We start from the raw sequence: 13228 nt of genomic DNA, 5'->3' as shown, positions 1-13228 counted from the left end.
CAGAAACGGGGGCGTCGAGGAACACAGAGCGCTCCGAGTCCGGCATTTCTGAAAGCGTCAGCCAGAGGTGTCTCTCAGCAACGGTGAGAGAGGCCATGTTCCGCCCTATGGCCTGTGCAGCGGATTTCGTAGCGCGGAGAGCGAGGTCCGTAGCACTCCTTAAATCCGCCACGTTGACTGCTTCCGTGCCTTCCTCGTCCAGCTTTCGGAGAAGGTTAGCTTGGAAGATCTGGAGAGTGGCCATAGTGTGTAGCGCTGATGCAGCCTGCCCAGCGGCGGTGTAAGCGCGACTGTGCAGGGTGGAAGTAGCGCGGCAGGCTTTTGAAGGTAGCGCCGTCTTAGTCCGCCGTCCAGCAGAGGGCGAGCAAAGATGGGCTGCTACTGCCTCCTCCACTAGAGGGAGAGCGAGGTATCCTCTGTCTTTGGCACCGTCCACCACGGAGAATGCCGCCGAAGCAGAGGAACGTAGCCTGGCTGAAAAAGGGGCGCTCCAAGACTTTGCCAGTTCTTCATGAAGCTCAGGAAGAAACGGGGCGGGTCTTGAGGGCGTGGAAACGCGGTCCCCTTGCAGAAAACAGCCGTCCAGACGGTTGCGTGTAGGCTCGGCGGGCGCGGACCACTCGAGGCCGAGGCTCTCTGTGGCCTGTGTGAGCAGACGCATCAGCTCAGCTTCAATGCTGGCCCGTTTTCCTGACGACTCACGGGCAGAAGAAGGGGCGAGGTCCACAGAGCTCGCCCAATCCTCGCTGTCCGAAGCCAGGATAGAGCAGTTGTCCTCCTCGAAAACTGCCGCTTCTTCCTTGTCATCTCCGGCGGAAGCGGCGGCCAGCGGCGGCCACTGTCCGGGAGTGAGAGACTCGAGAGAAGCAGACGGCGAAGCTGGCAGGCGCACCGGCGAGCTTTTCTCGGTGGGAGGCTCAGGGATCCGCTGAGCACGGCGCTTTTTACGGCGCGGCGTCGAAGCGGGAGGTGCAGGCTCGTGGAAAGTTGCCATGCGAGTCCTCAGAGTCGCCATAGGCATAAGCTCGCAGTGAGGGCATCCGCCGTCAGCGAGCGCTAGAGCCGCATGTCCTTCACCCAGGCAGGAAACGCAGATGACATGGCGGTCCCCGTCGCTGAGTGGGGCTCGGCACGAGCCACAGGATGGACGAGACATCTTGAAAAAGACGCTCTGCTCTTTTAGAAAAGGAGTGTGAGTCGCGGCGGCGAACACACACAATGCAATAAAAGGATATAACGCCGGATAGCGTAGCAGGAACGGTGGTTGAAGGCGGCGCGGCCAGCGACTCCAGGTACCGAACTCGTCCCGCTGAAATGCTGTTTCCACGGCGCGGCTTCTTCTCTCTGGATCCAGCGATGCGTGAGCTCCGCTGAAGAGATGAAAAATCGGTAAGCTAGCCTTTCGATGCTATATTTATAGCCCCAGGCCACGCCCGTTTCGGCGGGACGTGACGTATGGGGCGCGAAGCGCCCCCATTGGTGATGACGTCACGATAGGGCCTTATCGATAGCCTGCTGCAGTTGCCGCAGGGCAGCCAATAGGCGCGCGAGCTGTCTCGCCTATGTCTGCATGCTGCCGCAACGCGTTTTACATTATTTCAAAATTAAGGATAATTTTTTGGCTTCAGTATCTCGCGGAAAAGAGATTTCCCCTAGCGTAAGATATTACGCAGTACGAGAGTACCTCTCGTAAGAGAACTGACGTGTGGTTGAAGATGAGATTATTCTCGCTTGTTCAGTGTAAGACCACAAATCTTTCTTTGTCTTTCAGGTTTGTTCTTTGAGCATTTGGAATGATCTAGAAATAAAAATATTGCACTTTTGAAAACCACTATTGAGGAAAGAAAATTATTTGGGTTGATGATAATCGCTATTTTTAAAACACTAATGCGGCTCGACACAACATGAAACTTTGCTGGAAGTGTCACCAGAGGCTCTACACATGAACTCCAGCATTGAGAACATTGTTTGTGAACACAGAGTTTACTAAAGAGAAAGATTTTGATCAACTCACTGTAGCTGTGTGTCCGCCGGCATTCTGACAGTCAAAAATAGTCGATCTTATATAATAGTCGACAATTATATAATTACAAATCAATTTATAGAAGTATATGTTAGTTTACCATAAATGCACTTTAACCATATTTCAAAGTAATTATGATTTCAAAAGTAAACTTATAAAGATGTTCTTAAGTCTCACTTACAAACGTTTTTTACTCACTTAAGTTCAGTTAATTGCATTAAACTATTATGTTTATTATTCAATGTATAATATGCATTTTTATTTAATTGTAAATAACATTCAGTTAAGTGCCTGAAAACATTACATTCAGTTTGCACACAAGTGTATTTTTTTTAGGGTATACTTTTGGTAATACGTATTCTTTTAAACAAATGCAAAAGTGTACTTCTTTTTCCCCAGGATATGTTTGGAAATTAAGAAACACTTAATTATACTTGCCATCAGCAACTATGAAGTACATGTTTAATTTTTCTTTTTAATGACTGTGCCATTTCACTACTAAAATATTTATTATTAATCACTTTCCATTCGCTCGCATGCCACTGATTTTTATGGTGCATGTGCTTTGTCTTGTTTTATTATTATTAGTAGTATTATTATTATATTTTGGTTGGTTTCCATTATTTTCTGGGTAAAAAAAATAAATATATATATATATATATATAAATTAAAAAATTGTCCAGGTGATGTTTAATAAAAATTGTCCAGGTGAGAAAAAAATAATAAAAAATCAGTACCTGCACATTAATGTCACATCTCTTTCTCAGAGCAAGCATTCGTAAGTCTGTAATTTAGCAGCAAATGATAAGAGTGAAGGGACGGATTTTGAGTCTGGGTCGTCATTACAGAGTTGTTGCAAGTCAAGAGCATGTGTAAAGGAAACTCTGTTTCATGTGAAGTCACCATAACAGTGATCAGTGTTTCCATTAGTTGAGCTCTTAACTCTTATTAGATGTTTTGGCTGCTGTGACAGTGTGTTTGTCAAACACATTTGCAGTAACAAAAAAGATAAAGTGAAATTACATCAGGTAATAAGGGTTCCCTGTTGATGGTTTTAAAATCATCATGAAGTAGCCTGATGTCATTTGAATCTAACAATTGTGTTGGTCCATTAGTATATATGTATGGGTTAGGCAGTGTTGTGCCTGAACACGTTCATTGAACGATAGTTCATGAACTCGTTCATATTTTGGGCGAACGTGAACTGAACGTACTGTATTACTGCCTGATGAACGCTACTGTGAACTCGTTCATTCTGGTGTCTGTGAATGCCTTGCTCTCTCAGTTTAACTTCGTTCAATAGGGTGCCAGATTTCTATAGAGCCTTCCAGACGAAACCCGGCTAAAACACACCGTAAACCGGCCTTAATATGTAGCGGAAAAAAACACCCAATCTGGCAACCCCAGCCACCAGTGTCCACTGACTCTCTTGTTCGATCTCATTCATCAAAATGAACAAATCTTTTTTCGAGTCATTTCGTTCATTTAAGGGGCTTTAAATGTTATACTATTAACTGGAAAATTCCCAGAACACATCCACCTACGCAATCTTGATCATATTCTGAATTAAGAAATCATTATAATGCAGTCAAATATCGTTTACAGGGAACATAAATAATGACTTTAACTTCCGAGTCTTTTGTTCATTTGTCACGTGACAGACGCAATGAATGGATCGTTCATGAACGACTCATCACTTACGTTACAAATCAAAACAAAAAGCAGCAAGGAGGCGTCGTATGATCATTTATGACAAGTTTTATGACAAGGTCGGTGAGGATGGGAAAAATCTGACGCATAGCTTCAGTGTTAAAACTGATAAAATAATTGTCTGTGGTTCTATATGGGCTGTGGCAATCATTTTGAAAAATAATATCTCGCAGCAACATGGAAAAAAAAAAACTATGAACTAGTTCATTTTTGGAACTGTGAACGTAGTTCAAAATTTTTAGTATGAACTATGAACTGAACTATTTCATTTTAAAATTTGTGCACTGAACTTTGAACTAGTTCATGTAGAAAGCGAACTTTCACAACACTGGGGTTAGGGTTACAAACCCTGTGTTACTGTAGCATGAAATTCTGCAGTACTATGACAATCAGTTTGAATACTTTAACACACGAGCACCAAAAAAATAAAAATATCTACAATGACATGCAGACACACACAGACATCAATAATCAGCGTATCAATCTCAACAATGGTGACAATCAAAACCGCCATGCTGCAATGCATGCTGGGTACCAGCATTGCACAAAACTCCCAGCTTGCATTGCATCATGAATAAATTATGCATCCGAATTGTCATATTATTTTGTTTAATTTAAATATTTGCTTTTATTTTTCGCTGTTTTTGTTGTGACATTTAGTAGCTTTTTTTTGTGATGTTCAGAGTTGATCTGATTATCTGAATATTTTGTTGATTGTCACCATTGTTGAGATTCATGTGCTGATTGATGATATCTGTGTGTTAGCATATCATTAGTTTTTGTGCACATGTTTGTTAAATTCTTTTAACTGATTGTTGTGCTGGATCTCATACAGGAACACATGATTTGTAATGTGAGTGTATTAATGGCACGACACAGTAATTCGATTTTTTTAAAAACATCAGTGAATCAGTCTATGTCATGATGATTATAAAGCCATCAACAGGTAACCACCATCACAAGATCTTATATCACTTTATCTGTCTTTGCTGCTGCAAATATGTTTAACAAACACACTGTCACAGCGGCCAAAAAAGACAAAATATATGATAAGACTTAAGAGCCCAACTAATGAAACACTAATCACCATTATGGTGACTTCAAATGAAACACATTAGAGTTAAACCCCTGTTCAATTCTCAATAAAAAAAACGTTTGTAGATGTCTTACAGAAATAAAGTCAGTCTGGTTAGTAATAAGTGAAGCTGGTAATGCTGTTTGTGGAGTTGTTTAATCCTCCTCTGCTGAGATCTTCACAGATTTAATGTCTTCTTTTCTCTTCAGTTGAGTTCATCTAAAGCTGTGGCCAGAAGTCAGTTGTAGTTCTTGTGTTTCTGCTCGTCTCTTTTCCTGTTCTCTTCTTTCCTTCAGTGATTCTGCTTGTTAACAGGCTTATTAAGGCTGAGATGAATCCATATTTAATATACACAGGTTGTGTGGCTCAGATAAGGTCCAGTTCTGGTTTATTTATTTGCTCTTGGCTGACATGTGGCATTGCTATGGCCTGCTTGTGGCCCAGATGTGGCAAACTTTGAAGTGCATGTTTATTTTTTAAATTTTTTTAATGACGGTGCCATTTCACTACTAAAATATTTATTATTAATCACTTTCCCATCGCTTGCATGCCAATGATTAACCCTTTGCAATGATTTGTATGGTGCATGTGTTTTGTCTTGTTTTTATTATTTTGCATTATTTTGTTGTGTTGTTTTATATTTTATTATATATATTTGTTTTATTTTGCATAGGAGTCTAGGGCTTACTTTCAAAATCCCCACTATTTTCTGGGTAAAAAAAAAAAGAAAAACTGTCCAGGTGATATTTAGTCTTCCTTTGATCGATATGTAAAAAAAAAAAAAAAAAATCAGTACCTGCACATTAATGTCACATCTCTTTCTCAGAGCAAGCGTTCGCACGACTGTAATTAAGGAGCATATCTCTGAGAAGAGTGAAGGGACGGCTAAATGCATGAAGGATTTTGAGTCTGGGTCGTCATTACAGAGTTATTGCAAGTCAAGAGCATTTGTAAAGGAAGTGACATCATTTGTAATCTTGCCAAGCATTGAATGCGGCCTGTCTTATAAAAACACAGCATGTCCTAAAACAATCAGCACTGCACTTTTAGGACATTTGCTACAATCGCTGCTTAATCCTTTTAAGGGTTCACTTCACCTCTATTACTGAGAGTGTGGAGAAGTGGCAGAGGAAGGTAAAGCTCTGAAAGTTCCCGATGTCACTGAAGAGAGTAAAACACAAGCCAGAGTGGCACCATGACCTCGGCCCGGGTCAAGAGATCCCGAAATGAATCCACTCCAGCCAGCAGTTAGAAGGAAATTGTATCGCTGCACCCGAGTGTCAAGCTTAAGATCGGAGTTATGCACTTACAGGTGTTGGATGTGTATGAAGATTTTTATAGATGCATAGACCAAACTACAAGGGAATTGTAAAAACATTATTTGAATGTTGTCATCAAATTTGAACACATTTGTGAAATGCTGTATAGGGCACAACTGGGAGGAATGTGGAAATGGGAGGAATTTTGTTTTGTTTTTTTAACAAAAAAAAAATTGTGAACATTGAGTGAGCAACATATTTTGTGTGGAAATAAATCATAAAAGTGATTTTTTTTGTTTAAAAATCATATAAATGTATGAGGTCGCAAGTTAAACCACCATGAGGCAAAATACATCAATACTTTAAATTCCCCTTGTGGTGAAATTCCAGCTTTTAATGTTGTTTATATGTCTATGTGGTGTTTTTAATATGCTTTAAGACAAAGCATGTGTAAATTCATAAGTCGACACCATTGCTGAGTATTTCCTCCTTAAAACTGCAGTGAACCAAAGACAGTCTCAAAAACACGCTTTGAAATCGCTGGTGTTTCTGACATCACAAACTACCTTGTAACCAATCAGATCAACGTGTGATCGTCAACCAGTGGATCTCTGAGCTGAGTGAGTGAGTGGAGGCGGGGCTCATTTGCATATTCATAGATCCGCATATACTAAATGAGGCAAGGGTGTCGAGTTACATTCAAAGCTTTATTCCCTTTTATACCTGCAGCATTTGTACACGCATGCTCAGTGTGCACGAATGGTCATCTGTGTTTCCAGTCGTGTAATGTGGACGGAGATCTTTTCTGAAACGCAGTGGAAAACCCCAGTATAGACTAGGATCGTTTTAATGTTAAAACGCTGAGTTAAAATGAAATGCACAGGTGTGGACACTTTTTTTCCGAAGCATTTACGTCACTTACACTTACTAACTACACGTGACACGCGATAAAAGGTCTTTTCCATGTAAATCAGAGTGTGTGTCCTAACCAGCCGCGACGACGACACGCGACGATTCTGTTTTAGAAACGGTTTCTATATTTCTGTGACGTCGCGCTGGAACAACAAACACAAAATGTGGCGATGATAATCTCAGGTGCTGTTTATGTGCTTTATGTAATGTTAAAAGCATGTAATGTGACTCTGAATATCATTCAGTGCTCCAGCTTTGTAGCTGTAAAAGCAACAATGGATAATTCACCTCAGATCTTGAAATTAAACAAATGGAAACAAGAACGTTCAAACTGTGAACAAACAAGTCTATTCTTTGACTAAGATTGTTTTAGTATCTCAGTAGCCTATGTATTTCAATAATGTTTAAATGGTGTAATATTAGTGAATTTGATTACGTAGCCCTTATCCATTTTCTTGCGAGTGCCGTCAAGATTACTCTCTGGTGCTGTGCACTCGCCGCGAGACTCCGCCCACACACTGTTCTGATTGGCTGACTCCACCCACACACTGACTTTTTAAATTTGAAGTGCACTACTTCATACTACTAGTACATGCAATGTAATTAAGCATATTTCAAAAATTAAGTCGCGAGAACCAATCATTTTTTATGTCAAATTTGACACTTGACAGACTTGTTTCATTACAAAAGAAAAGAGTGATTAGGACATTCCTCAAAATGTGACCTTTTGTGTTGCACGGAGGAAATGGGTTTGGAACGAGTGAAAGATAAGAGCATTTTCATTTTTGGCTGAACTATTCTTTTAAAGCACTGCAACTGATCAGATTGCAAAATCAGTGTCAGACTTTTATTCCTAATAAAAGCGTGAGTGATTAAAGCCCATCCTGCTGTACATGATTGATTCATCCATCAGCACAGAGAGCGGTGAGCTCATCAATTTCCTTGCTTTATGAGTAGAGCTCGTCTCCCAAAAAAGCCATTAACTGCATTTCCTTGTTCTCATTTCCCTTCCTTTTAATCTGCACATGTAACACGAGACAAACTTATCCGCCTGTAATGAGACGTATTTGCTGTTCTCCTCGAATGAGAGCTCGAGAGCAGAGACAACACACACTCTTAACCACAGTCAGTCATATGGTGCGTTCAAGTCCTCCTGGGAAGTTCGTACGAACGAGGTGGGAAGTCGTGTTTATGACGGCATGTGCGTTCAAGTCACTTTCGTCGGAGAAAGATGGCGATGTATTTTCTCTTAATTAATTACACAAAAATACAGTAAGGTTCTTAAACTCTTGAAAATGAAGAACAAAGAAATGTGCAGCCGGTGTACTTTGTTTTTTAATGTTTTTAATTAATTTATGAAGCCACTGCCAACTTTATCGTTACATGTTGCATTGTTTATTATAATGCCATCATATCCTGTGCAGGATGTATTAGCTTACCTCGCTGTAAATAGAAAAGCCTGACAATATCACTGCCTTGAAGTATTGTGGGATTCCGCCATGTTTCTCACTGACACACCTACAACTCGTAAAGATCGGGGCTTAAAGAAAATCCTGAGCTCCCCACTCGAATTTACGACATTGTGTTCATGTGCGTTCAACTCGTAAATACAATCTATACGAGATGACTTGAACGCACCAATATAACAGGGGTGTGTTTCCCAAGAGCATCGTTAGCCAACTATGTTCGCAAGTTCCGTCGTTATCAGCAGTTCAACGAGTCTGTGTTTCCCGAAACCATCGTTCACAAACAGCATCGCAGAGTTGTGTGTGCGTATCGACAGATCTCGAACCTGTGGTTAGAAGCAGAGTTTCTTGTTTGCATGACATGTGGACTCAATAAATCTTTATCTTAAGCCAAATAAGCAATTCAGTACAACCTGTGTCTTTAATTTAGAATACATACAAATGTCATTTACGTCTTTTGGTTTGTCAAGAGATTTAAAACGTCGTTTCTGAAGAGTGCGCATGTGTGAACGAGCTCTAGTGTGTAAGAACGAGCCTATGATTGAATCTGGAAATAAATCAAAATAACTGAGAACAATGAGAAATAGTCCTCAGATGTCATGTCTGTAATTTATTAGCAAAACATCTAGTGTTAATTCGATGTCAAACAGATTCATTAAAGAAAATTATTTCTCCACCACGTGCCGTCGTGACGTCATAAACAAACATGGTTGAACGACCAATTTGCTTCGTGAAACAGTCGTGACTAGCTAGTTGATTTCTTCAACGATAGATCGTACTGTGGTAGTGAAGTAGGGCCGTCACTTTACGTTCGAAAATCGATTGCACAATCGATCGGACCAGCCAACACAAGCTTCGAAAACGAAAATAGGGAATCGATTTTAACGGCCTTCTCTCAGATCGCATCCGGCTCGTCACGATACGCCCCCGCAGCGAACGCACGGTATTCAGACAGTCTCATGCATACAGATACAGATTCGGGCTACGGTCTACAATCGCCTATGTAGGCAAAACATTTTTGACATTTCTAATGGTAAACACAGCCATGTTGAAGCCGGCCCAGCAGTGATGTTTGTCACTGATGTTATGGCAGTCTTCTCTGCTTATTGTTTTTCGAGAATGTTGCACTCCTGTTTGTCATTGACTACGTTTACATGCAGCCAATAACCCATTCAAAACCGGAATATTAGCAATAACCCGGTCGCGCACGGCCATGTAAACACCGGCAAAAACACGGATATGCTCATATCCCGGTTTTTAAAAACCCGGATATGATCCCTGGGGTACCCCTTTTCTAACCCGAATATTTGGTCATGTAAGCGCGTATCGGCATATCCCCATCAAAAGGAACACTGATTTATGTTCTGCGCATGTTCTATTCACAAGGAATCTTGGTCTTTTGAGTAGAGACGGCGCATACAAAAACCCGCGTGCAGTATACCGGAAGTAAACAAGAAGTAGAGGTAAACATGGCGAGACGCAGCACAGCACCACACTTTTGGAGCGAGGAGGAAAGCGCAAACAAAAGCGATCGCTATCTGCCCCGAACTATTCATTATCCGCGTGCTGCTGCTGTTGTTGTTGTCTTTGGATACAGGAAGAAGAATCGGAAATGACGCATATTGCGTCTTAAGGTTGTCCGTACGTCCAGACGCTAACCGTGCATCGCCGTTTACATCGGGATATTGCCAATTGATTACAAATTCCATGTATACAGGAGTAACTCTCTCTACTCACGCATGTAAACGGGTTATTCCGAATGTTTCAGAAACCCAAATAGTGACCTTAACCCGACCATAACCCGAATATTGGCTGCTTGTAAACGTAGTCAGTGACTACGTTTACATGCAGCCAATAACCCGTTCAAAACCGGGATATTAGCAATAACCCGGTCGCGCACGGCCATGTAAACACCGGCAAAAACCCGGATATGCTCATATCCCGGTTTTTAAAAACCCGGATATTATACCTGGGGTACCCCCTTTCTAACCCGAATATTTGGTCATGTAAACGCGTATCGGCATATCCCCATCAAAAGGGACATTGATTTGTGTTCTGCGCATGTTCTATTCGCAAGGAATCTTGGTCTTTTGAGTAGGGACGGCGCATACAGAAACCCGCGTGCAGTATACCGGAAGTAAACAAGAAGTAGAGGTAAACATGGCGAGACGCAGCACAGCACCAGACTTTTGGAGCGAGGAGGAAAGCGCAAACAAAGGCGATCGCTATCTGCCCCGAACTATTCATTATCCGCGTGCTGCTGCTGTTGTTGTTGTCTTTGGATACAGGAAAAAGAATCGGAAATGACGCATATTGCGTCTTAAGGAAGTCCGTACGTCCAGACGCTAACCGTGCGTCGCCGTTTACATCGGGATATTGTAAATTCCATGTATACAGGAGTAACTCTCTCTGCTCACGCATGTAAACGCGTTATTCCGAATGTTTCAGAAACCCAAATAGTGACTCTAACCCGACCATAACCCGGATATTGGCTGCATGTAAACGTAGTCAATGTGCATGAAACTTCACACCAATAATTCATCAGGAATATTGCTGACTTGTGCGTGTCTCAAGCGCCCTCTTTACGTTCGTCCTAATGCCTGTTAGTTGTCCGTGGATTTGCCTATATTTGCCGTTTAAAATGGAAATGTCTTAGACATGGAAAATCAATTTTACAATCGATTCAATGAACACTTATATGTCAAAATCGAACAGGATTTTTTTCACAAAAGTGACAGCCCTAGTGCAGACAGGTTACAGAACAGAATAGCCCTATAGTGAAGCAGCGAGTTATGTCGTTGTACGGGACACACACCCTTGACCGATTATTACGCCGATGTTACAGTGGATGATCTGTGGTCACCATGGCAACTCACCATGCAGCCAGTAGAGTCCATCCTTCTGTCTGAAACACATTTGAAGTTTTTCCGGCATCCTCCGTTGTCTTTGGAACAATCCCTCACTGGACCGAACGAGGCAAGCAGATCGTCCACCGTCTCGAAATATGTGGACATGATGCCCTCCTCCCTACAGGGCAAACACAGGAGACCAACACGACATTTCATTTCATGTAAAGTTTATCATCTTTAAGTACAATATCAATCTAAGAACAGATTGCACATGTAGACTGAATTTTCAGCATCATTACTCCAGTCTTCAGTGTCACATGATCCTTCAGAAATCATTCTGATATGAGGATTTGATGCTCGAGAAACATTATGATCAATGTTGAATTCAGTTGCTTCATATTTTTGTGGACATTGTGTTGCATTTCTTCTCCTCACAATTATTTGATTAATAGAATGTTCAAAAGAAGATTGTTTTTCTTTTTTGTTGTTGTTGAAAATAATCTTTTGTAACATTGTAAATGTTTCTTGAGCAGCAAATCATCATATTAGAATGATTTCTGAAGGATCATGTGACAAAAAAATAGAATTGCACAATATTACAATATATTTCTACTGTAATGAGTGTATTCTCAGACATAAAAAAAAGTAGGATGTGAACATTTGCAGTACGAACCTATAAATAAATACGTATGTAAAATATGCAGTGAAAAAATAAGTGACTTCAACATGAGGACAAACTTTCAAAGCTTCAGCTGACGGCCAGAATCTGCACAACAGTGTTTAGTCTGAGAGCCGGACACACTCGAAACCTGTCTGTTTTGTGACTGACACAGACATGCAATTTGTTCCTATCCATCTTTATTTTTCAGTGAGGATGGAGATGAAAGCACAAGGTCACAGAGAGAGTGTGTGCTTTGTTGTTGCCATGACATCTGTCAAACTTCTGCAGTGATCTACAGTTTTGTGACTGTGACAATCACACATTATAACAAACAATAAATAAATCCAACTGTCAGTTTACAAACTCTGTAAAGTAGAAGAAATTGATCATACAACTCAACACAAAGCAGAACTACACAGATGCCGGCATTTTGATTCACTTTGTTGTGCCTTTGTACAGCCGAAACAAACTTTGTTGCATTATTTTCTGTATATCTGTATAAATAAAGCTGACTTGACTTGACTTCTGGCTTAACGTATATTATGTAAGGTTACACTTTTATTTGATAGTCCACTTCAGACATTGTATACTAACTATGAGTAATGTATTGTTCAACTACATGTCAACTAACTCTCATTAGAGTATTAGTAGACTGTCTGTTTAATGTCTGATAACACTAGTGTGTGTATAGATATATATATATATATATAGTAATTTTGCAACTATGTCAACTTATTCAACCCAAACCCTAACACTCTACTAATACTCTAATGAGAGTTAGTTAACATGTAGTTGCAAATTAATGAGAGTTAGGTGACTTATTTGTTATATGGTAAGTCAAGTCAAGTCAAGTCAAGTCAAGTCAAGTTTATTTGTATAGCGCTTTTCACAACACAGATTGTATCAAAGCAGCTTCACAGTATTAAATTAAAATGTAAGTAGAATGTCTATCGGAATAAAGCATAACCTTCTGCAATTATGTAAAAACATTCTCTTCTAGTCACATGCAAAGCATAATGCGAGCTGCAAATCTCAGTAATGCGATATTAATTGGCTTCGGTTGTTTTTAAACAATTCAACTGAAAATATTTAGTAAAAATAACTATTTTAATCACAAATCTAAGTATAACATTCTTGCAACTAATTTACTTTAATGAAATGATTAGGCTTACTTATTGTGAGGAAAATATTAAATATTATTACACCATTTTATATGCTTTTATAGACGCAGTTGTCAGTTGTCAAGCATTTGCTGTAATTAAAGGCTCAATTT

At 40.4% G+C, this 13228-nt stretch overlaps 1 protein-coding gene across 2 annotated transcripts in view; it reads right to left on the bottom strand.

Annotated features, from left to right (window-relative positions):
* Nucleotides 1-13228, bottom strand: part of astn2 (astrotactin 2) — a 481074-nt gene that overhangs the window by 157614 nt on the left and 310232 nt on the right. For both annotated transcript variants that reach the window (XM_082170500.1, XM_082170501.1), the window contains one exon: nt 11322-11472. In XM_082170500.1, the coding sequence (XP_082026626.1) occupies nt 11322-11472 (151 nt within the window). The remainder of the gene's footprint in view (nt 1-11321; nt 11473-13228) is intronic.

Source organism: Leuciscus leuciscus, assembly GCF_965113295.1.
Source record: "Leuciscus leuciscus genome assembly, chromosome: 5".
NCBI classification, from domain to species: domain Eukaryota; kingdom Metazoa; phylum Chordata; class Actinopteri; order Cypriniformes; family Leuciscidae; genus Leuciscus; species Leuciscus leuciscus.
The sequence above is the reverse complement of the archived record's forward strand: the minus strand, read 5'-3'. Positions and strand labels throughout refer to the sequence as shown.